Source organism: Mesoplodon bidens, assembly GCF_964165515.1.
Source record: "Mesoplodon bidens genome assembly, chromosome: 19".
NCBI lineage: Eukaryota > Metazoa > Chordata > Mammalia > Artiodactyla > Ziphiidae > Mesoplodon > Mesoplodon bidens.
The window spans coordinates 50146879-50171818 of NC_138179.1; the positions used below are offsets into that span (position 1 = coordinate 50146879).

Consider the following 24940-nt stretch of genomic DNA (forward strand, 5'->3'; position numbering starts at 1 on the left):
GGCGGAGGACCGAGAGTCGTTCTTGGTGGCTTCCTTAGATCTGGAGGGAGTCATTGTAAAGGAAACTGTGCTTGGAGAGGGGACTGAGAGGAGAGGTCGGAGGGCTCAAGAGGAGGTGGCGTGGGGTGTAAAAGAGGAGGGACCTGCAGGAGGGTGGGCGGGAACAAGATGGGGGCCAAGTCCCCACCCACCTTGGGTTTCTCACGGCTGGGCTGGGAGGGGAGGGTCTCTGAGCACCGCTTCCGTCCTGAAGGGGCTGCACGCTTAACCCCTTCCCCCTGCAAACCTTCCCTCAGCCGCCTCCTTCCCTTTTAGTGGTAGGTACTAAAACTGGGGGATCCTGCCACCCGTGGGACGAGGACCCTCCCACCGCCCCTTCCCCGCCTCTCTGTTACAGTCGGGGCTTTGGCCAATCAGCAAGGCGGTCAGAAGCTGAGCCTTGCTATTGGCTGACCCTGCAGCGGGCGCTCCCTGAGTCCCGCCTCCTCCAGCGCTGCCAGCCTCTGGCTGGGAAAGCGGCGGCGGCGTGGAGGCTACTCTGGGAGCCCTGGGCCGGGTCGGGGGCAGCCATGGCCGGCAGCCCGGGCTGCGGGGCCTCCTTGGAGGGTATATCCCTGGGATCCTCTGAGGAAGCCGAGCTCCGGAGGGAAGGTAGGGAAAGGCGGGGTGGCGAGGCTGGGGGCTGGTCCTGTGGGCTTCGGGGCATCTGGAGAGGGTCCCTAGGAGTGGGCTCTCTGGGAGCCTAAGGGTCTGGGGGCGCGGCCCTCCGGGAGCGCTGGCCTGGCTGAGGGCACCAACTACCCTGGCTCAGTCCTCCCGATGGCTGGCAGGCTGGGGAATCTGTGTGTGAGGATGACTGGAGAGGGAGGGTCCCAGGATATCCTGGCAGAGCGGGAAGGGTCCCTGCCCTGGCCTCTTTCTGAGCCCACTGAGGGCCTTGCAGGTGTCTGACCAATGCCAAGCCCAGGCCTAAGCAGAAGGGGTCTGGAGGGCAGACGTGGGTGTCTTTTCTGGAGAAGGAGGGAAGGATGAGGGGGAAGAGGTTGGGAGGCCAAGAGTCCCTGGACAGCAGCTGCCAGCTCCAGTCTCAAAGCCTCCTGCTCCCCACCCCCATTCCGTCCTGGAGAAGGGGGGCACTGCCGAGAGCAGTGAGGGTTGCCAGGGACTGTACCCACCCCCCCCCTCCCCGGTTTGGGTGCTGTTATGCAGATGTAGGCGTGGGTAGCAGGGTGGCAGAGTAATGATACCCCCTGCCCATCTCTGCCCCCAGCTGGGCACACTCTGCTTCTCCCTTCCTTCCCCCAGAACCTGCCACAGCCAGGAGCTCCCACCTCTGCTGGTGAGGGAAGCCAGCCCCCACCTCAGACCTCAGCAGTGGCCCAGCTTCAGGTGTTCTCATGCCCTTGCTTCTGTCCCATCCCAGGCTGAGGGTTTGCTGATCCCTGGGATGACTTGGTCTGCCCTCTGCCCTTGGGTGTCCACAACCATCCCAAGCCCCAGGGTGCCTGTTTCCCCAGCTCCTACCAGTGTTCTGGGCCTCAGCCTTGGCTTCCTATGATCTGTATTAACTTCTGGGTCATTGTCTTTCAAAGCTGAAGGGCCTGTAGATACCAACCAGTTTAATCCACCCATTTTACAGGAAGGAAAGACTGAGGCCTGTGAGGGACAGTGACTAGTGCAAAATCACTCTGAATTAGTGGCGCAGCTGGTACTGGATACTGGGTAGGCCCTGACCTCCTGCATGGCTGCCTGCTTGACTTGCACTCAGGGACGTGCTCCAAGCACCGTTTCTCTCATCCCTGAGCCCGCCAGGTGCAGGTGGCTGAGTCCTGTGGCTTCAGCCCAGCCAGAGGTTGAATGATGTGGTTCTCTGGTTTAGGGCAGAACCCGGAACCTGACACCTGCTTTCTTTTTTCCCCTCCCCCCACCTCAGAGTCCACTTCCTGGTGCCTAGAGCCTTCCACTTGCCCAGGCTAACATTACCTAGGGCCTAGAGAACAGGCCAAGGAAACTGCCCCTCCCCTCTTAGGGCCCCTGCCCCAGGCATTCAAGGAGTACCAGGAGTGCCAGGCAGGGAAGTATGTGCTGCCGGGGAGGGGCTGTCTTCTGTGGGATGTGGGGTCAGAAGGGCAGGGTTTCTGTGGTGTGTTTGGGTCCCCTGTGCTCAGCTGGCACTTGTGTGTCTCACTGCCTGCTCCTTCCCTCCAGCCATGCAGCAAGTCCTGGACAACCTGGGATCCCTCCCCAATGCCACAGGGGCAGCCGAACTGGACCTGATCTTCCTTCGAGGCATTATGGAAAGTCCTATAGTGAGATCCCTGGCCAAGGTAGAGTGCTCCAGGGAGGCTGGCACAAGCTCACTGTGGCTGGGGAGGCATAGTGTGTGGGGGGATGTTAGCCACAGGGGTGCTGGGAATGGGGCACGTGGCACCGGAGACCCCCAGAGTGGGGTAGGCATGGACATCCATGCCCAGGTGATGAATCTGAGACACTGCAGGTAGGGAGGCTGCCCCCATGCCTGACTGGTGAGTGTGTAGACGTGCCCACATGGATGGGTGTTTGGTGACTGCCAACTTGTAGAGGGTATGATTGGTTGGGGGTGAGCATGCCTGTGCTTTGGAATCTCCAGAGTTCATCCTGCTTAGCTTTCTGTCTTTGGGCATTTTGTGCGGACATCTATCTAAGGTCACCTGCCACGTATCAGGTGGGGGAGAGACTCACTAAAACAGAAAGTTATAAAGCACTTTGGTAACAGCAGTGATAGAGGCAGATGCGCTAGGCATTTGGGGAGTGTAAAGGACAGATGCCTGACCCAGCCCAGGGTGGGTAGGGAAGACTTCCTGGAGGAAGGGCCATTTGTGCTGAGTCTTGAAGTATGAGGAGGAGGGGCAGGGCATTCCATGCCATGGAATGTTGCTTGAGCAGAAACAGAGGTGAGAAAGAGCCAGAAGTGTACTGGAGCTGCAAGTGTCAGCGTGAAGATGGAGCTTTAGGTGTGAGACAGGGAATGTGAGATGTGGAGATGTTGGCAGCTGTTGGTAGCTGGTGAAGGGCCCTGGGGGCTATGCCTGGGGCTTGGGCATCGTCCTGTGATGTCCTGTGAGCAACTTGGAGCCTTTTGTGGGTTTTAAGCATGGGTGTGATGACGGCACACAGGTGTTTTAGGAGCATCGCTCTGGCAGCCACAGGGAGGATGGTTGGAGGGTCATGGCTGGAGTTGGAGAGACCAGCGTCGGGGGTGGCCCTGAACTAGACCTGTGGTAACAGGGCTTGAGGGAGGGGAGGATGAAAGAAATATTTAGGAAGTAAATTGGCAGTACTTGATATTTGGGTGTGGAAGGTGAGGGGTGCGGGTAGCCACGCACCTGGGATTCTGCACAGGGAAAGTGTGAGGCTGGTGCTGCCTTCACGTGAGATAAGAAGCGAGGATAGACTGGGGAGGGGGCGATCCTTTGCTGCGGAGGATGAGGAGGACTCCCAAGGCTCGGAGTCGCAGGGAATCATGCTAATGGCTCAGATTTCTCAGGGGAGGCGGACAGTCTTCTGCTGGCCATCAGGGATCAGGGGTTGAATGGAGCGGGGCAGAGGGGGGGATTTGGAAGTGAAGGTTCAACTAATTAATAACTGAAGGGGAGAGAGGGAACCCACCAAAGCCAGGGAGCAGGATCGACAGGGCTCCAGACTGTCAATCCCAGGGTGGGGGTGACTCAGGCCAGAGACACAGAGGGTGGCTTTGGTCCAGGGCTTGTGCTGGATGGGGGCTGTGGGAGGCTGAGATGCAGGGAGAGGTGAGAATGGTCCAGAGCATCACCACTGGGGCTGAGGTTGGAGGGGAGGGGAGAGTGGCCAGGAGCAGACAGAGGGGCAGGGAGAAAACGGAGGTGACGGCCTGGGGGCTCTCCGGATTTGAGGATAGAGTATACAGCTGGAAGAAACGAAGGCCGAGGTCAGAGAGAGGGTTGGGAAATGAAAGATTTCCAAGGAGGACGGCTCTGGGGGTGGCATGACAATCTAGGATGTGGCTGCAGTGGACGGGAAGGTCATCGATGTTAAAGAAGCCGAGGAATTGGGACTTCCCTGGTGGTCCAGTGGCTAAGACTCTGTGCTCCCAATGCAGGGGGCCTGGGTTCGATCCCTGGTCAGGGAACTAGATCCTGCATGCTGCAACTAAGAGCCTGCAGGCCGCAACTAAAGATCCAGCATGCCGCAACTAAGACCCGGAGCAGCCAAATAAACAAATAAATATTTTTAAAAAAGAAGAGACATCTAGGAATGGAGGGCTCGTGGGAGTGTCTACACAGGTGTTGGGTGGGGGAGGAGACTGGAGGCAGTCCCAGGGTCTCCAGTGAACGGTGGTGAGCGTAACCAGGAAGTTGGCAATGACAGTGATGGCGGGGAGGGGGAGGGCGGTACAATCAGGTGATGGGTCTTCCACAGGGTGAGGGTGGGGACTCTGTCACAGGACAGCTGTGGTCGGCCCTGACATGGGGCGTGGAAAGGGACCAGGCCCCCTTGCTACAGGGGATGCTGTGTCCCGGGGACACAGCCTGGTATGTTATCATCTGTGGAACGGCTGAAGACCAAGGGCAGTCGTTAAATGATGGAGGACGAGAGGGTGAGAGGGTCGCTAGTGGGAGGTTCTGGGGAAGAGAAAACTGAGAAGATTGTAGGGGACTGGAGAAAGGCAAATTGCTTCTCATTCTGTGGTCAAGGATTGGATTCATGTGTTAAAAATCAAAACAAGGAATTATGCGTGTTTCATACAGAGAGATTACGAGCTCCTTGAAGACAGGGATGTCTGCTTGATTTGCTACTGTATCCCCAGAGCCTGGAACCGTGCCTGGCACATAGTAGGTGCTCACTGAATATTTACTGAATGAGTGAATACAAGAGAGTGTGTAGAAAAAGCACATAACAGACCTTGAGGACCCACCTCCAGGATGTGAATGCCGGCCATGTTTGCTTTAGTTCTTGCTCTTTCTTTTTAAGAAATAAAAGCGTGATCCAGTGAATGCCTCTCCCCTTTTCCTCATTTCCACTGCTTCCCCTGCCCACAGGTGACCCCTGGCTTGAGTCGATGATGCCGTTCCCCTGAATGTGTGCCTGTCTTGCCTACACATGTATTTAGATGTAAACAATGTGCCCCCGTTACATGTGGTTTTAAGCTTTGCGTAATGGAATGTTAGCGTAAGCAGCTATGGTTTTTGAGATTTCTAGTTCATATAGTAATATAGTTATGGACATGCGTAGACATATAGATTCATTTGAACTGTCGTGTGGTATTCCAATAGGTGAATAGAGCCCAGTGTATTCATTTACTGGTTCCCGTACCGAGAGACAGGCACACTGTTGCCGACTTGCCTCTGTAAAGCACAGAGTTGCCGTGAACATCCTCATATCCATCTGCTTCTGCACGTGGGTGAGAGTTTCTCTAGGGTGGACACTTGGCAGTGGAGTTGCTGAGTATGCACATTTGAACCTCAACATCTGTAACCTTCCAAAGCTGACTTCACAGTTGGATTTATTAAACCACAGCTTCTCTGAGTCACTCTAGCTATTGCTTCTATAGCGGGACAGCCAGTGAAGTAAGGAGGGGCTCTCGGGATGCAGAACCTCTGGGTTAGAAGGTCCTGTAGCCAGCACCCTCCAAGGTGTGACCCCCCCACCCCCATAGCATTCCTCTCTGATGGCCTCGCGGAACCCATTTGACAGCTCTCCAAAGATGGGATTGCTGGCTGGATGGCTCTGTCTTTCGCTTAGTCGTTGTCATCCGTCCTCTATTCAACAAATATCTATGGCACGCTCACCAAGTCCCAGGCACAGAGCTAGGGCTGTGGCAATGAACTGTCAGAAAGTTTATTCTTCTCCTGAGGGAGCCCGAGTCTGTCATTTTCTCACTGAGCCCTGCAATGTCCCAGTCCTGGGACCCCTGCCTGATTGAGAAATTACCAATGTGCTGTGTCAGACCGTAAGTAAACTCCCTTCTCCAGAAGTGTTCTTGGGGTAAGCCGGCCAGCATTTCCTCCCAAGAAATTCCTAGAATGGTTCCAGTTGTGCATTAACACGACAGAAGGTAGTGTGGACATGTCTTCGATGCTGAGACCCCCGTAAGAGGCTCAGGGGCTAAGGGAACCCAGTGACTTCTCTCCATCTAGCTGTGAAACATACAGGAAGTGAACCTCCATAAAGGCCCATCTGAGCTCAGTAAAAGTCTTCCCGATCCCTTTATGCGTGACCCTTTACAATGCAACTTTGCCAGTCCTCTCATCAAAAGGGAGAGTTTCTACTCTTCAGTCTGGGCTTGACTGCGTGACTTGCTTTGGACAACAGGACCTACTTCTTACTCTTTCTCACCTATTTTAATGCTTATATATACACAGATCAATTTTGAACCTATTAGACAAAGTACTTTGATCAAAGGTCCAGCTGCAAAAGCTTGGTGGCCCAGAAACCCACAGGAGCGGAGTCCAGTTGGAACCCCATGTGGTAGCTATTCGCCTCCTTCCCTTACCCTGATGACTCTCCTCTCCAGGGACGTGGCAGATGATGTGGGAGGGGCTACACTGGGTAGATCTGGGACCAGGGAGGAGCAGGTCCCTGAGAGGACAAACCCAGAGAGTTACAGGTTCTGAAGGAAGTCAAATTTGGCAGGCAGATCACAAATCCAGAGGGTTGGCTACAGACAGCAGGTGGCAGCCCTGGCAGGGGGGTGACATCTGGGAGCTCTGACATGGACCCAGTAACAGGTGTTCCAACAATGGACAAGGCCATGGCGAGAAATCAAAGGCAGATGCCATTCAGAAATTTAGGTAAACTGTTACCATTGGGGACATCTGCCCGCTGGGAGGCCTGTGAACTAATCCACATGAGATGAAGAAGAAAAAGCACAGGGTTTGGAGTCAGAAGGTTCACTGGCTAGCTGTATGACTTTGGTAGGTCTGAGAACCTCTCAGAGCTTCAGTCATTTCTTCTGAGAAACGGGGATAACGATGCTTACCTCTCAGAGTTGTGGTCGGGATAGGGGGAGGTCATGGATGTGGAAGCATTTTTAAAGCATAAAGAGTTGTTATAATGCAGTCTTGGCCATTGGACTAGAGTTCATAGGGAAGACTCCAGTCCTGTGGCAAGGGGCAGGTGAGAGAGCTGGCAAAGCAAGGCAGGGCCTTACAAGAATGAGGGGCCAGGAGGGTCACTAAGATGGAAACTCTGACCAGGGGACATGTCAAACAGAGGCCACAGTGGTGGGGAGCCCAGCGCATCAGTTAGCTTTTGCTGTGTAACAAACCACCCCACAGCACAGTGGCTTAAAACAACTTTGATTTATGTCTCATGATTTTGTGGATTGGTTGGGTGGTTTTTCTGGTCTGAGCTTGCTCAGTTGGGATGGGGTAGTCTAGGATAGCCTCAGTCACATGTCTGGTGTCTCAGCTGGGAAGACTGCAATGTTTAGGATGGTGTGGTCTCTCATCCTCTAGGAGGGTGGCCCAGGTTGCTTCACATGGTGGTCTCAGCAGCAGTGGAAGACCAGCCCCCAATCCCAGGCACTTTCCAAGCCTCTTGTTTTGCATCACATTTGCTATTGTCCCATTGTCCAAAGCAGATCACACGGCCAAATCCAGGTTGAAGAGCCCCTTTACTTTCTGGCTCACCACACTCTGGACTACTTTCAGATTTTGAACTACTTAAGTATGAGCCTGGGCTTCAAATGAGAATTCTGTCTCCTGATCAGAGAGGTTGGAGTGGGAAGGCAGAGGGAAGAAGATTTTCAAAGAAAGGCTGTGTGGCGTTTCTGCATCTGCAGTTTACATCCGGCTCTGCATCGGGAGCTGGCGGATCTGGGTTTAAGGGCCGGCTCTACCATTAGCCAAGTGTGAACCTGGCCCAAGTTTCTGGTCTATAAGGAGCTTGAGCCCCTGCTGTGCTGAGGGTGATTTTTTCAGAGCCGAATTAAGCAAATGGTTACCACAGAAATTCAAAACCACTCTCCTGGCTGTGGGGCCTTGTGCCTCTAATACTGTAGTGTGTGTTGTACAGGAGCACACTTTCTAAAAACAGGCGCCCAGATAGTGACATCACAGCTGTGGGGATGCTCAGAAGCTTTGACAGGAGTCCCTGCTGTACCCCCATGAGCTGTGAAAAGGAATTCATTTTACCCATTAGGGCCTCGGATACTTTATTGGGAAAACGGCCTTGATACTATTAATCTCACAGGGTCATTGTGACATTTAAGTGGAATGTCTGTCAAATGTGTTATTTTACCATCAAACATGTATATACCCCCTGGCCCAGCAATTCTGCTCCTGGGAGAAACTCATATGTGCACCAGCAGACATAGACTGGAATGCTCATAGTAGTACTGTTTGGAATGGCAAAAACCTGAAATGACCCAGATGCCTTTCAGGGAGAGAGGAGATGAATCAGATATGGCATAGTCACACGATGGACTGTAATACAGCCATTAAGATGAATGAACTAGGACTTCCCTGGCGGTCCAGTGGTTAAGACTGCACGCTTCCACTGCAGGGGGCGCAGGCTCAATCCCTGGTCAGGATACTAAGATCCCTCATGCTGTGTGGCACAGTAAAAAAAAAAAAAAAAAAAATGTGATATGGGAAAAAAGAATGAATCTTAGCAAAATAACATAAATGAAAATTAATATTAAGTGATATGTGTTCACCTAATATGAAAAATAAGAGTAAATCTTTTCAAAAAATAGTAAGTGAAACAATTTTTCACTTAGTACTAAGTGGAAAAAAAAAATCAGGCCTCCAGGAATCAGATATAGCACAATTCCCTTTTTTTAAAGGTTAAAATAACTAAAAACAATATTTATTTTAGGAATATACTGAATACATATAGATACAATAAAACTATGTAACATGAGAAGCCAGGGCATGATGAACACAGGGAATCAAGATGGTGGTTTCTGAGTGGGAGAGGTGGGTGGATGGGTGCGTGGGGCATGTGATTAGATGTAGGATATTGTCAAGATCCTCCTTTATGGTTTAAGTGATGGGTACTTAGATCCTTGTCGTATTATTACAAAAGTACCTAATTTAATACCAACCAACTAAAAGGAAGCCATGCACAAACCAATGATGAGACTACATCATGAGCCAAGGATATGATTAATCCAGTTCTGAGTTCCCGAAGTCCCAGAAAAGTATGTTGCAAATTGTGACACATGTTGGGTGTTCTCAGTATTGGTCAATCAGCTGTTTGGGTTAGCCTGCTGGTAGTGTTTCTGTTGTATTTGAATGATTAAATGTTTAAAGTTTCCTCTGGCCCATGATGGTTGAGCTTGGAGAGCTGTGATGTTCCATCTGTGGGTAAGACATCCGGGGGGGGCGCCACAGGCGGAGGAATGGATCAGCCTAGGGGGAGGGGTCATTAAGTCAAAGGTGGGAGGTAAAAGGCATGGGAGACACACTGGCTTCCTGCTTGGTTAGGTGAGGGCTTCTGGGGAAACTTGTCCTCCTCATCCATGAGCAGAAGATGCTAAAGCTAAAATGGGCAGCCTCTATGCTTCTCACGTAACCTGGGCCAGAGCTAGCTCCCATTAACCCGAAGGAGCCTGGCCAGGGTCACCATGGTGAGATGGTTGCAAGCCTGAGTGCCTTTGTTTATTCTTGAAACATTTCCTGGGGCCTTGGGCTCTCAGCATTGTCTGGACACTGGTAACGGAGTCAGGGATGCTCTGTGGGCTGTGCTGAGCTTAATGAGTGAAGATCGCATAGGGTTTGGTGGAACCTTCTGGGGCATGTCTCTGCCCTCTGGCTTCTGAGGATCATCAAGGTATAATGGGGCTCCGAGTACTACTCCTTTGCCCCTTCAATTGTCTGTTTCCCCAGCAGGGAACCCTCTGCCTAGCCAGACTGTAGGAGTCAGGCTGAAATGCTGCTCCCCCAGCAGAGGATGATTTAGCGACAGTGGGGCCAATATGCTTCCCTGTGTGGGATGCTGTTTCCCTGGCCCGTTTGGGGAAGAGAAGACAGGAAAGGAGCGAGCCTTTATTGAGCACCTGCTGTGTGCCAGGCACTGTGTCCATCTCACCAAATCCTCAGAGTATCCTTATGAGATGTTATTAAAATCTCCTCATCTCATGGGCTTGAACAACTTTCTATTACGGAAATTTTCAGAAATGTTTCTTGAACCCCCATCATCCATTATCCTACTTCAACATTTAACAACTCATGAACAATCTTGTTTTATGCATACCTCCACCTCCTCCTCCTCTCTCTCCTGAATTATTTTGAAGGAAATCTCAGACATAATTTTATCTGTATTTCAATTTGTATAGATAAAAGATAAAGATTCTTAAAAAAAATTTCACACTATCATTATCACACATAGAAAATTAAGGAATAATTTTCTTATGGATTTTTATTAAATGGTATTGGGATACCTGGATAGTCATTTGGAAAGATATCAAAGTAGATCCATACCTCATACTGTACATGAAAATAAACTTCCAAGAAGATCAGAGATTGAGGAAACAAACCATACACATTCTAGAAGGAAACATAGATCTGTGTGTAAGGAATGCCTTTTTAAAAAACTATGCCTCAAAATTCAGATGCATAAAATGTTAATAAATTTAACTACATTAAATATATATTTTTTGCATTGACAAAAAAACATAAGCTGAGTCAAACGACAAATGACAAACTGGTGGTAAATATTTGCAAGAGGTATTACAGATAAAGGGCTTATTTTCCTAATATAGGGAATGTTTAAAAAAGTGAGAAAAAGAAAGAAACAAGATCTGATGGAAAAATTGGCAGAAGACATGAACAGACAGTTCACAGAAAAAGATATACAGATGGCCTTTAAACATATGAAGAGCTGCTCAGTTTCACTCATAATAAGCAAAATGCAAATCAAACCCCACTGAGAGATGGTTTCTCATCCATGTGATTGGCAGACATTCAAAGGTTTGATCACACACTCTGGTGGCAAGGCTTCAGGAAAGTTTCTCATCTGATGCTGGTGGGATGGCAAAGTGGCACAAGCCCCACGGAGGGGAGTTTGTCAATATCTAACAAAACCACATGTGTATTTACTGCTTGACCCAGCAAGACTTGTAGGAATTTACATGAAAGATCTTCTCCACGGATATAGATCAGCTATGCCAAGGCTATTCACTGCAGTTTTATTTGCAATAGTAAGATATTAGAAACAACCTAAATACCCATGGAGATTTGTTGAATAAATTATGGTACTCCAGTCACACAATCAGGGAAATGTAGTGATTGAAAAATAACAACAATAAAGGAAGATCTCCACAGAGTGGCATAGAGTGATTTCCAGGGCATATTGTTAAATAAAAAACCAAACAACAAACCAAACCAATTAAACAAATAAAAGCCCCAAGGTATCAAAGAATGTATATAGTGTTCTACCTTTTACGTAAGAAAGGGAAATATTTATTTATTTTTGTGGAAAAAAACCCAGATAGAATAAACCAGAAGCTAATGAGGATGATTATCTTTAGAGTGTAGGTGTAAATGGGGTAGAAGGGATGAGGATGGAAATGGGACTTTTTTTGAGTTTACTTTTTATATAGATTTAAAATTTGAGGGGAATTCCCTTGTGGTGCAGTGGTAAAGAATCCGCCTGCCAGTACAGGGGACACGGGTTTGAGCCCTGGTCCGGGAAGATCCCACATGCCGTGGAGCAACTAAGCCCGTGTGCCACAACTACTGAGCCTGCACTCTAGAGCCTGCGAACCACAACTAGTGAGCCCGCGCACCTAGAACCCGTGCCCCACAACAAGAGAAGCCACCGCAATGGGAAGCCCACGCACCGCAATGGAGAGTAGACCCTGCTCTCCACAACTAGAGAAAGCCTGCGCACAGCAACGAAGACGCAGCGCAGCCAGAAATAAATAAATAAATAGAATTAAATTCTTAAAAAAATTTTGAACCATGCGAATGTTGTACATATTAAAAAAGATTAAATTAAAAAGAATGAAAAAAGCACACCCTGAAATTAAGTGCAGATAAGTGAATTTGTCCATCTATCAAATTGTTAGCATAATCCTACAGAAAAAGGAATTAATTTAAGTAACTTTTTTCTCGCAATATTCTGACTGTATGCCCTAAGTGGGATATATACTAAGGCTGTACTATTTAATATAGTAGCCACTAGCCACACGTGGGTATTTATTTAAATATTTAAGTTAAAATTAAAATAAACTAAAATGCTGATATATGATTAAAAATTATGTTCCTTGGTTGTCCTAGTCACATTTCTCAATAGCCACGTGTGGCTAGAAGCTACCACAGTAGACAGCCCAGATATAGAACATTTCCATTAATGCTGTAAGTTCTTTTAGACTATTCTGAGGACAAAAAGAATGCAGATAAATCTTGATTTTTACTTAGTAGTTTTTTTTTTTTTTTTATGGTACGCGGGCCTCTCACTGTTGTGGCCTCTCCCGTTGCGGAGCACAGGCTCCGGACACGCAGGCTCAGCGGCCATGGCTCACGGGCCCAGCCGCTCCACGGCACATGGGATCCTCCCGGACCGGGGCACGAACCCGCGTCCCCTGCATCAGCAGGTGGACTCTCAACCACTGCGCCACCAGGGAAGCCCCACTTAGTAGTTTTGTGATAGGTAGTAGCAGTAGTTTAGCAAATCTGAAACTTGTTTGAATATTGAAGGACAGAACAAATAATTAAAATATATTAATGTTCTTGGGGAAAAGTTCTCACCAAAGGAGAAGGGAGATACAAATATGGGATGGGAGAAGATAAGGAAAGTATTGTAGAGTTTGGTTTTAATTAGAACTGTCAGAATCAACTAACGTCTACTGAAGTAATGACACCCCAGAATCAATGAGCACTGAGTGCCCAGATCTTGGTTTCTAAATACCATTTCCCACCAAAAGGAATCAGGGTTCCTTGGGGAAGTTGCCGATTCCAGAACCAGGGTAGGGAAAGTACAAGGTGAGCTCATGGTGGAAGGAAGAGGTGCTCAAGGACAGATGGGAACATGTCAGAAGGCATGCTTGGGGCTCCCCTGGACACATGTGGGATAAATTGAGACAATGAAGGTAGTGATGGTGACGGATTAGAACACAGTGAGTAAAAAACTCCATAGTCCGTGGGTGTGGGGAGAGAGAGAGAGAGAGAGAGAGAGAGAGAGAGAGAGAGGGAGGGAGGGAGGAGGAGTGGGAGGGAAAAAGGAAGAGCTGTTATAATAGAATGCCCACTAAGACATGTAGAAGGAATAATGGGATTAGATAATGACTATTTTGCAACCCCTCTATATAATAATAATTGACTCAGGCAAAGGCCATAAATGGATACTAAATCCATTAGTGAATGATTGTTGGGGAACAGAATAGTCACACAGTCTAAAGGTGTGGGAAAACCACAAGATCACTTATATAGAACCCTTGCCTCAATGATTAGCCTGAGTCTAAAGGTGAGGAAGCAATCAGATAAATCCAGTTCTGGGGCACTCTACAAACTACTGGCCTGGACTCTTTAAAAATGCCTTGAAAGGGCTTCCCTGGTGGCGCAGTGGTTGAGAGTCTGATTGCCAACGCAGGGGACACGGGTTCGTGCCCTGGTCCACGAAGATCCCACATGCCGCGGAGCGGCTGGACCCGTGAGCCATGGCCGCTGAGCCTGCGCGTCCGGAGCCTGTGCTCCGCAACGGGAGAGGCCACAACAGTGAGAGGCCCGCGTACCGCAAAAAAAAAAAAAAAAAAAAAAAAAAATTGCCCTGAAAGACTAAGTTATTGGAGTCTGTTCTAGATCAAAGGAGAATAAAAAAATGTGACAACCAAATTTAACATGTGATCTTGGTTAGATTGTAGATCAGAAAAACAAAGCTGTAAAGAATATTTTTGAGACAATAGTGAACATGGACATGGACTATGAGATACTATTGTATCAGTGTGTCAGTGCTGAATTTCTTGTATGTGATAATGGCACTGTAGTTTATATAGCAGATCTCCTGTTTGTTCTTAGGAGATTCATGCCGAAGTACTTTGAGGCGAAGTACTTTTTGTCTGCAACTATCTTTCAGATGATTCAGAGGGAAAAAAAAGTCTCCATGTATATCCCTGAAATGGGACTCCTTTCTTCCCACTTAACATAACATAACTCTCCCCGCTGGGCTCGTCTCTGACAAAGGCTTCCTTTTCGCTTTTCAGAGCACCTTGTCATGGAGCCCATGCTCAGTCAGTAGAGCACCGAGGAGGTGCAGGGCCTTCTCCTGGTACCATGTACTGATACTTGTCCCCTTCTTCACTGGGAGCACAGGGCTCAAGGCTTGGAGACCCAAGTTAGAGTCCCTGTGACCTTGGGCAAGCTACTCCACTTCCCTGGCTTCCTTAATCTGGGCTACAGGGTGTCCAAGACCCCACCCAACCATGATGTTGGGTAGAAGAAGCTGTCGTTGAACTCAGATGCTTATAGGGTTCTGGGTGCTGGGGACAGTGTGATGATTTTAATGGTCCTCTGTGGCAAGAGATGGAAATGAAATTTTATCCTTTGGATTCTCTCTTCCCTAAACTGAGTCCCAATCACTGTTCTGGGGGAGAAAGGAGAAAGCAAGGCACCTGTGTGCACGTGTGGGTGTGCTTGTGTCTGAGTGAGTGAGGCTCTGAGACTGATACCAGGAGCAGTGCTGTGGATGGGGTCTAAAGTCAGCATTTGGGGGTGGGAAGATGCCTGGGAGCTGGGGGGGGCACTGTGTGGTACCCCAGGGCTCTTGGGGAAGCGTCAAGTTTCACCTGTTCCGCCCCCACCCCCAGGCCCATGAGCGACTGGAGGAGACGAAGCTGGAGGCCGTGCGGGACAACAACCTGGAGCTGGTGCAGGAGATCCTGCGGGACCTGGCGCAGCTGGCCGAGCAGAGCAGCACGGCGGCTGAGCTGGTCCGCATCCTCCAGGAGCCCCACTTCCAGGTTTGGTCCTCTCCCGGGCTGCTCGGGGTGGGGGGCGCCGGCAGGAAGTTAGAACTGGGATGGGAAGGGACCTCGGGGCACTGCCCCATGGTCCCTCCTCTTCCCCCCACCTCCCCAGTCCCTCCTGGAGACGCACGACTCTGTGGCCTCAAAGACCTATGAGACACCGCCCCCCAGCCCTGGCCTGGACCCCGCGTTCATCAACCAGCCCGTGCCTCCTGATGCGGTGCGCATGGTGGGCATCCGCAAGACCGCTGGAGAGCATCTGGTGAGCACGCTGGGCAGCGCCAGCGGTGGAATCTCGGGAGGGGGGATTGAGAGTAACCGGCGGGGACCAAGTCTGGTCAGGAGAGGGTTGAAGATGAAGACGGGACCAGCTCTGCCCAGGGTCGGGTGCCAGCACACCCGGGAGACCGCAGACATTGTGACTCTCTCCATTCTGCCCACTTTCAGTCCACTGGTGCCCCGTAAGTAAAGAATTTGGGCAGAAGGTGGCAGAGAGGTTCGCTGTGAGGGTGGAGGTGGAAGGGTAGAATGGAGGGGCTCTTAAGAGACCCATCGGAAGATTCTGACTTGGAGCAGTTGGCGCCTCATCATACCCGCCCTCCGTCCCCCAGGGCGTGACATTCCGCGTGGAGGGTGGCGAGTTGGTGATCGCACGCATTCTGCACGGGGGCATGGTGGCTCAGCAAGGCCTACTACACGTGGGCGACATCATCAAGGAGGTGAACGGGCAGCCGGTGGGCAGCGACCCCCGCGCGCTGCAGGAGCTCCTGCGCAACGCCAGCGGCAGCGTTATCCTCAAGATCCTGCCCAGCTACCAGGAGCCCCATCTGCCCCGCCAGGTGGGCCCCTCCACCAAGCCCCTCACCCAGCACAAGGCCCAAGGGGTGGCTGAGCTTCCCGGCGGCCAGGGTCACAGGCCTCCTGGTGGGAGCGCCTCCTCACCAACCAGTGTACTCAAAGCAAGATGCATCTGGCGAATGCGGTCATGCATTTGCCCTAGTCTTGGGCACTCATGCGCATGCGTAAGGGATGTGCGCGCATCTAAAGCCTGGAGTACCTGAGTGTACAAATGAATTCCTGCATCGTGTGCAGCCCTCCGTGTGCCTACGTGTAGGCACGGGTGCCCAGAATTGGGTTATCATGTGCTCTATACAGCTGCCTTCAGGTTGGTGGATTGTGGAGGTCTCGCCGCTCTGCTCACCTCTCCTGTTGGCTGTCTAGCCTTTTGCCAGAGCCCTCTCCTCCGAGGGAGGGTGTAGGGGGACGGAGGGATCTTGCATTAGGTGCCAGGGTCGTGTTCCTTACCAGGTGATCCCACCTTCTTGGTGGGTAGGGCCAGGGCCCCAGGCCTGAGCAGATCGCCTATCCTTCAGAGTTCTTTTGTTCTGGATGCAAAGGGAGGCTGGTACCAGGGAGGTGGACCAGGCAGGCCTGTGGCATCATGCCTTTAGATGGGCAGTGCCAGGGTCTCTTTCATCTTTGTGAGGGGAGGGGGCAGGAGGTGAACTGTGTGACACTCCCACCCCCCACCCTCGGGGTAGGGGTGGCAACAGGAATGGGCATCGCCCCCTCCAGCCTTCCCCTGCTTCTTCCCTTGACCCTTTGCCAAATCCCTGGCCCAGGTATTTGTGAAATGCCACTTTGACTATGACCCAGCCAGAGACAGCCTTATCCCCTGCAAGGAAGCTGGCCTGCGCTTCAATGCTGGGGACCTGCTTCAGATTGTAAACCAGGACGACGCCAACTGGTGGCAGGTGAGCCCTGGGCACCCGTGCTGTCTCTCCAGGTATGGTGTCGGGGGGCGGTGAGGGCTTACTCAGGCACATCTTTGTCCCACGGTCGTTTCAGGCGTGCCACGTAGAAGGGGGCAGCGCTGGGCTCATCCCCAGTCAGCTACTGGAGGAGAAGCGGAAAGCCTTTGTCAAGCGGGACCTGGAGCTGACACCCACCTCAGGTACAGTCCTGCCCCCAGACCTCTAATCTGGGACCTGATGTGGCCCTGCCTGGCCTCACTTGCTCATCTCCTTATGGCCAGGGACCCTGTGCGGCAGCATTTCAGGAAAGAAAAAGAAGCGAATGATGTATTTGACCACCAAGAATGCAGGTGGGCGTTGGGGGCCCCCGTCCCCCGTCCTCCTCCAGTGCTCCCTCCCTCCCCCACCGATGACTTGTGCATCTGCTGGTGCTGATGCCGCCCGTCCTGTCCCTAAGCCCTGCCCTGTTTTTCCCTCCTGCCCTTGGCCCCAGCCCTCTTATCCTTGGCCTCCCTGAGAGCCCAGCTCCACCCCCTTCACCTGATGAGCAGTGACATCTCCCTGTGTCCAGAGTTTGACCGCCATGAGTTGCTCATTTATGAGGAGGTGGCCCGCATGCCCCCCTTCCGCCGGAAAACCCTGGTGCTGATCGGGGCTCAGGGTGTGGGCCGGCGCAGCCTGAAGAACAAACTCATCATGTGGGATCCGGATCGCTACGGCACCACAGTGCCCTGTGAGTGGGGGCTGGGTCCTGCCGGGTGGGAGGCAGGGAGCAGGGGCTGCCCTGGGGGCCAAGGCTGGGTCCACTGAATGGGCATCTGCATAGGCCCCAGGTTAAGTGATACCTTTGGGTGTGAGGTGTGTGGTGTGCGCCCTCTGTGGGTGGACGTGGGAACTGCAGGCTGGGGAGGGCGAGGAACCATTGGCCATGTGGGTGGTGCTAGCCTTACCTTTCCTTCTCTCATGTTTCACTTGCTAAAAGCCCAGCTGGGAACCCATGTGAAACAGGGCTGTGAGCTGTGTGTGGCCTTGTGGAAAAGAGGGCTTCTGGTGACAGAACCAGAGACAGGAACCTGAGTGCTGACCCCAGGTCTGCTTGGCCTTGCTGTGTGGCTTTGGGCTGCATATTGCCCTCTCTGGGCTTCAGTCCTCCATCTGTGAGCACTGGGTTACAATAGTGATTTCTGAAGGTCCCCTCAATATGGGCGTCTCGAGTCTGTGGGTGCCAATGGTGAGGGCGAGGGCAAGGTGTGCGGGAAGGCAGCAGGGCTGCTTGGTGCAGGTAGAGCATGAGCACGTGTGTCTGAGGTGGTGTGGCCTGCCTGTGCCCATTCGGCCCCTCCTTCCCCCTAGACACGTCCCGGAGGCCCAAGGACTCAGAACGGGAAGGCCAGGGTTACAGCTTTGTGTCCCGTGCGGAGATGGAGGCTGACATCCGTGCTGGGCGATACCTGGAACATGGTGAATACGAGGGCAACCTGTATGGCACACGTATCGACTCCATCCGGGGTGTGGTCGCTGCCGGCCGGGTGTGTGTGCTGGATGTCAACCCCCAGGTACTGCCTGGCCCGCTCCTTCCCAGCCTGCTCAATACCTCTCTGGGTACTCTGCTTGCCACCCAGTATTACCCCATATATTTCCAAGTACCCCCCTATAACCCCTCAACTACTGCTAGGGACCCAGCCCACCTAAAACCTCTTTCTCAGCCTCCTGGACTCCCAGTCACCCCATCCCTAGCCACCTGCCAGCTATTTTGCCATTCATCCCCAGGACTCATGTCCCAGAGTCCCAGGTCCCCCATTCTCATCTATTCCCAGGTACCTGTTCTCACCCCCATCACCCCAGATGTACATGGGGATATACTCCTGACCCTCCTCTTCTGCAGGCAGTGAAGGTCCTGAGAACAGCTGAGTTTGTCCCTTATGTGGTGTTCATCGAGGCCCCTGACTTTGAGACCCTGCGAGCCATGAACCGGACGGCGCTGGAGAGTGGGGTGTCCACCAAGCAGCTCACGGTGAGGGCCTCTAAGGTGTGGTGGGAGGGGCCTCGTGGCTGATTGGGGTGGTGTGGGGGGCCAGCCAGAGCCGAGGAAGAGAAGAAGGTGGTGTCGGGAAGGGGAGAGGCGCCCACCTGAGGTACCACTGAGGTAAGACTTGCAAATCCCACTTTATAGGTGTGGGAATGGAGGTCTGAGCGAGGAAGTGAAGTGTAGAGTCAGGGACACAGCTGGCCCGGGGCACGGGAGCTTCTGCCAGGCCCCCTGCTCGGTCCACTCTGTGGGAACAGGGCTGCAGGGGAGCCCAGAGGGCCGGTGGGAGATCTGTGGGCAGAGGTGGGCTGTTTACAGCTGGGGGTAAGGCTGAAGGGAGGGAGGAGGCCGGAGGCTGGAAGGCTGCCTGGAGGGACCAGTTAGCATCAGGGAGGAGGCAGTGCAGGGAGGAGAGGCTTCAAGGCAGGTGTTGCAGGACTCCAGGGCACCCTTCTCCCCGCAGGGACCCCTTGGAACACCCTTCCCCAGCAGGTGTAGGGTTTGCAGAGCTCTGAACTCAGGGGGCCCTCTGCTGGCCACTTGTGGTACTGCAGCTCTCAGGCCCCGGTCGGCTGCTCAGACCCAGGAGAAAGGTCCGGTCTGGGCTCCCCACTGCTGCAGCCTGCTCTGGCCACAAACAGGGCCTACTGGAGCCCCTGGGACACAGCTGGGTCAGTCCTAGAGCCCCTGCCTCGGCTTATGTAAGTCAGTATTCAAGTTCCCTTCCCACCCTTGCCGGTCCAGCTTGGGCTGCGTCTGGAGAGGGGGTTGCCTCGGGCCCTTGTGGGTGGCCCTAGGACCAGGCGTGGCAATTGCCTTTCAGGCTGTCTAGGTAAGGGGGCCTAGTCAGACTGAAGGGAGCGCTGGCTTTGGAGTCAGGCAGACCCCGTTCAGCCATTGGCTGGCTGTGTGGCTTCTTTGTACGTCAGTTTCCTCTGTTGTAAATGAGAATAATTAGTCCTGCTTGCAGAGCTGTAGTGAAGATTACGCTGGTTGCCAAGTGTTTAGTGCAGTGCTTGGCACTTCCTAAAGGTTATTTCCTTCCTCCCTTCCCCCCACCCATCTGTCTGTCCACGGTTACATGAGAGCTGCCTTGGGGCATGCAGGGAGGGGCTGCTGCTTCCCCAGCCAGGGGGTCTGTGCCTGCCATGGTTGGTACTTTGTGCTTTGGGGAGGGGGCTGGATGGGGCAGGCTGTGGGTCCCCCTGATACTGGGGGTGCCAGGGGGATACTGATGGGCGGGAGGTCCCCGTGTGCTGGCAGGAGGCGGACCTGAGACGGACAGTGGAGGAGAGCAGCCGCATCCAGAGGGGCTACGGGCATTACTTCGACCTCAGTCTGGTCAACAGCAACCTGGAGAGGACCTTCCATGAACTCCAGGCCGCCTTGGAGAAGCTGCGCACGGAGCCCCAGTGGGTGCCCGTCAGCTGGGTGTACTGAACCTGTTCTCCTGGACCTCGGCCCTCTGGGTTGTGACCCAGAACCCTGAATCCGTCCCCTTCCCAACCATGAGCCCCAGCCATGATCCTTAGCTCCCGTTCCCGGCGCTCTGGCTCTCCCTGGGTCATGGCCCTAAGTCTGGCTTCAGCACAGGAGGCGTGCACTGCCAGGGAGGTGGGTGTTCGTGGGGCACCTCTGTGCCCAGGTGCTACCCACTCCCGACGTTCGTTGGCCACCAGATGTCCCTCGCTGAGGGCCAAGCCGTGCCCCGGAGTGTCGGAGTCACCTCCATAATGCTCAGTCCAGAGAAGAGAAAAGCTGCTTTGGGACCACGTGGTCAGTAGGTACACTGTCCCCACCCCTCTCGCCAGTCAGTTTTTCTCCTCTGGACTGGCCACCCTGACCCCACTCCTGGGCTGCTCCTACTTCTCGCCACTGCAGCCTAGGGGCAGGCCTTAGGCTGGTTCCCTGTGGCCAGGGGGGTACGTGGCCCCCTGGCAGTTAGGCAAGCCCAGGCGGCCTGGTGCCAGCCTGGTGCCATCCCAAAGGCTGGAGGAGCCGAAGCACCAGCCAGTTACCGCAGCCAGGGAGCAGCGCAGTTCTCTGCCCCCTCGGAACGGGGCTGGCTCCCTGTCCTTCCCTCATGCACAGCTTTTCACTGCCGAAGTCTCTCCACAGGCTTCTCCAATGTGCTCCTGACAGGCCAGCTCAGCTCCCCACAGGGCAAGGGCGGCAGGGGGCTGCGGGCTCAACCCAGGCAGGGATGGGCTGGAGGCCGAGCCCTGTGACGAGGAGCCTGACCGGAGAGCTCCCAGCCCTCTGTGGCCCATGGTGGGGACGCGTCTGGGCTCCCTGTCCGTGGTCATTGTCCATTTTGGTCTCTGTGGCCGGGTCCAGGTGCCCACTCACATGAAGGTGGCCTGGGGGCTGAGGAAAGGGGAGGGCTGGGCCATGGGGCATGGCCTTGGAGGATGTTTGCGCCCCAGCAGACTCCCCGCACAGCTCCTGGGGGCGCCATCCACGCTGTAGTCTCCACAGCTTACGGTTCCGCAGGCTGCGGTGCCTGGTCTGTGTTTCTGCCACTGGTGTGTGTGTCAGGCTTAGTTTTTGGAGAGGGGAAGCAAAGGGTCGTTGAGCTTTGGAGGTCACTCTTTGGGGCCCCATTTTTGGGCTCCCCATCAGCCCCCCATTTCTTATGAGACCCTTATCCCAGATTCCAGAGGCTCGGCCCTCCCCAGATGTCTTCCTCCACTCTCCTGTTGTCCCCGACCCTAAATGCCACCCTCCAGTCCTTGAGGAGGGCAGCTGTGTAAAATAGGAGAATCCCTTTTTTAAAAAGTATGCTGTCCTTGACTTCCCCAGGCATCTCACCCCTCATCCTTCTCTGTGACCCTTCCTGGGGTGAACCTGTCCTTGTAGGGGACCCCCCCCGTGACCCCACCCCCAGCCTTTGTGCTCCCCCGTTCTGTCTAATCAGTCTTTGCTGCAGTGTCAGCCAAGCTGGCCCCTGAACCACTGTGTGCCCATTTCCTAGGGAAGGGGAGGGAGAAGAAACAGAATATTTATTACAAAGTCAGAAATATATTTATTGTATTAGGGATCTCATTTGCATTTGCCTAGGATATGCAAATGAGATGTAAAGGTCAAGTCTACTGCCATCTCATTTGCATATCTCTGCATCCACTATGCAGTCAACTTTATGTTCCTCTTTTCCCTTTGGTCAATGTTCTTTTAATTTATCCTCAATTCAGCTCTCTCCTGCTTCACCCTCACCCTCAACCCAAGGGGACTGGGAGTGGGAGGAAAACGGGGTGTTCTCGCGCTGGCCCAGGGCCATGGGGTTCTTTGTTCATACCCACCTCACCCGGGAGACTTGGGAATAGAGGCAGCTACCCCCTCCCCCTTGGTTAACCTACAAAGTGCTCTGATTAGAAGACCATTCTCTTTGATGGGAGGTGGGGCTGGGCACCTTGCTGAAGAGTTGGTACATGGTCCTTGAGGGTGAAGCTCCAGTTACTGTTCTGGCACCTTCACTTCTGGTGATGTCTGTGGGTTGGGCCCCATCTTTCCCATCTCTATTCCTCTCTGAACAGCATTCTACCTCCCCTGCCTTAGCCGTACTCCGGGGACCCGCACTGGGTTGGAATGGGTGTGTGTGCCCACCGCGTTAGCCCTCGGGCACCATCCTCCCTCTTCCCACTGTGGACGCTTGTATTGAGGAACCTCAGGATAATAGCACCCTGTCCCCCTGTCCACACTCAGTCCCAGCCCAGCTGTCCTTCCCCCGTCCCCTCTCTCAGCCGTCCAGTTCTTGAGCTTTCTCTCTGATTGGCTTTCTTTTCCTTTGATTAAATGTGAAAGTGAAGCTTCTGGGCTCTGTTTGTCTTTCACTGGGGTCGGGTGGATGGCTTTGGGAAAGGTTGAGAGTGGGGAGCACAGCATAGATGATTCTGGAATGGAAGCTGCAGTGACATGTCTTGCGTTCTGTGATGTCTTCTGAAATTTCCCGTCTCGCCACTCCACACTCCCCACCCCCAGAAGATGCTCTTGCTAAATGCTTGTATCGCGGAGTCTGTGAGCATCCACGGGGGCCAGGGGACTCAGGGACCCCATGGCTAATGCACTCAGCTTCACCTGGAACTTGCTGTGTGGCCTTAGGCAGGTTCCTCTGCTTCTCTGGCCCTCAAGTTCATCCTCTGTAAAGTGTCATGGCCTCTCTCAGGACTAATGCTAGGATTGATTCTAGCTGCTTAACAACAAGGGCCATAGAGAGCTGGTTGAAATGTCACCCCGATGTCACTCTGGGTGTGTGGTTGAGGGGTCAGCCTTCCTTCCCACCTGAGTTCCTCAGGGGAGCCCAGAGTGCTCACTGAGGATTCTCAAGAGGGGATTTTGGCTGTTCCCTTCTCCCTGCGATGACCAGGTGTGGAACTGGCCCCCTTCCTTTGACTTTCCCCCCAAGCATCCGTTCACACAGGGACGAGGGTGGGGCTAACTTGACTGGTGATTTGGAGGCAGCCATAGGGGTTTATATCACCCACCTGACAGCCCTGATGAGAATTTAGACCTGAATATTAAACACCCCAATTCTGAAATGTCCCTTGACCATTCCCAGAACATAGAATGTTTTTCTGGCCAGCTTTTTCTTCTTGGGTCCCCCTGCTTCCCTCCATGTTTCTGGACCCTCTCCTGCTTTTTTCTCTCATTTCTGGACAACTTTCTCCCCATCTCCTGGGGCACCCCCGGAAACTCAATATTTCTTTACTATACCTAGCAACTCCACACTTGTAATTCTGTTCTAATCCAGTGGTTCTCAACCCTGATCTCACATTAAAATTGCCTGTGGGGTTAAAAAATACAGTTGCCTGGACCCCAATCCAGAGCAATTAAATCCAAAGTTCAGGAAAGGCTAAGAGCTTAGCAACTGAACAACTGAATAACATCTCAGCAACTGAACAACTTTATTATTCATTTCTTTCTCACAACACAACTGATGGAGATTGGGTGGCACTCCTTGCAGTGATTCAGGGATCCAGTCTCCCTAGTCACTGGGCCCTGGATTACTGCAAGTGAAGCTGGGAAATGTAGTCTTTCTTGGTGCTCCAGAAGAGGAAACAGGATCTAACCAGGACACGGGTTTGAGCCCTGGTCCGGGAAGATCCCACATGCCGTGGAGCAGCTAAGCCTGTGTGCCACAACCACTGAGCCTGCGCTCTAGAGCCCGAGAGCCACAACTTCTGAGCCCATGTGCCACAACTACTGAAGCCCGTGCTCTGCAACAAGAGAAGCCACTGCAAAGAGAAGCCCACGCACCGCAACCAAGAGCAGCCCAGCTCACTGCAAGAAGAGAAAGCCTGTGTGCAGCAATGGAGACCCAACTCAGCCAAAAAAAAATTGAAAAAAAACACATTAAATAAATAAATAAATAAATAAATAAATAAAAGCTCCCCAGATGATTCTAATGTGTAGCCAAGTTTGCCAACCACTGCCCATCTATTTTGGACGTAACTTTGCGGTGTGGGGAATTTCCTTTTAGTCCCAAACTGGCATCAGTTTTTTCTAACAAAGACAGTTAAATTTCTAAAAGGAATTCTGCCAGTTTTTTTTTTTTTAATCCTTTTTCCCTCTTGGCACAGTAGCATGTGGTTAGTAGGGCAGAAAGGATTCTTAGCACAATATGGTTGGGAAGACTGGCCTAGAGGGGCAAGGGCTTTGTCTAATGTCACACAGAAAGTTGTTGGCAGAGCTGGAACCAGGCTCTTGTACTCTTGGCTCCCAGCCAGGCTTCCCTGCCATGCTGCCTTCCAGAGATGGAGAGGGATTGATTAGAAATGAGGGTAGGGTTGTGCCTGGGGAAGGAGGCACTGTTGGAGGAGAAACATGGGCCAAGAAAGGGAACCATGAGGGATCGTGTGGGCTCCCTTGCCATCCCCAGATTCAGCTCCTCAAGAGACCCAGGGGGTTGAGGGCATCACCTTTAGACCTAAGCTCACTGGCCCGGCTCCCTCTGGGCTGGGTTTGGTGGGGACCACAGAGTTCTGGGAGAGACAAGTGCAGGCCTTGCCAGCTGGTAAGGAGGGCCGTCTAGCTTGTTCCATTGATCTGTTCATCTAGCCTAATTGCCATGATCAGGGTTCTAATTCTTTAGAAACTCCTGTTTTACTATCTAGTAAGGAAAGTTTCCAATTACTCTCTTTTTTTATTTATTATTTTAAAAATACATTTATTTATTTATATTTTTGGCTGCATTGGGTCTTCGTTGCTGCGCACGGGCTTTCTCTAGTTGTG

The 24940-nt window shown here is 52.5% G+C and overlaps 1 protein-coding gene across 1 annotated transcript; it reads left to right on the forward strand.

Annotated features, from left to right (window-relative positions):
* The first annotated feature begins 532 nt into the window (after window positions 1-532).
* Window positions 533-22611, forward strand: MPP2 (MAGUK p55 scaffold protein 2). The gene is made up of 12 exons (XM_081218151.1): window positions 533-651; window positions 2209-2327; window positions 14771-14923; window positions 15042-15191; window positions 15541-15768; window positions 16552-16683; window positions 16778-16883; window positions 16965-17033; window positions 17255-17416; window positions 18037-18239; window positions 18569-18697; window positions 19976-22611. The coding sequence occupies exons 1-12, from the start codon at window positions 570-572 to the stop codon at window positions 20150-20152; spliced, it is 1710 nt and encodes a 569-aa protein (XP_081074277.1). The 5' UTR covers window positions 533-569; the 3' UTR covers window positions 20153-22611.
* The last annotated feature ends 2329 nt before the right edge of the window (window positions 22612-24940 follow it).

Excerpts from the sequence above, each read along its gene's own strand:
- MPP2 (XM_081218151.1), top strand. The coding sequence starts at position 570 with ATGGCCGGCAGCCCGGGCTGCGGGGCCTCCTTGGAGGGTATATCCCTG. Across the intron at positions 652-2,208 it reads AGCCGAGCTCCGGAGGGAAG|CCATGCAGCAAGTCCTGGAC; the intron begins GTAGGGAAAGGC and ends CCTTCCCTCCAG. Across the intron at positions 15,769-16,551 it reads AGCCCCATCTGCCCCGCCAG|GTATTTGTGAAATGCCACTT; the intron begins GTGGGCCCCTCC and ends TCCCTGGCCCAG.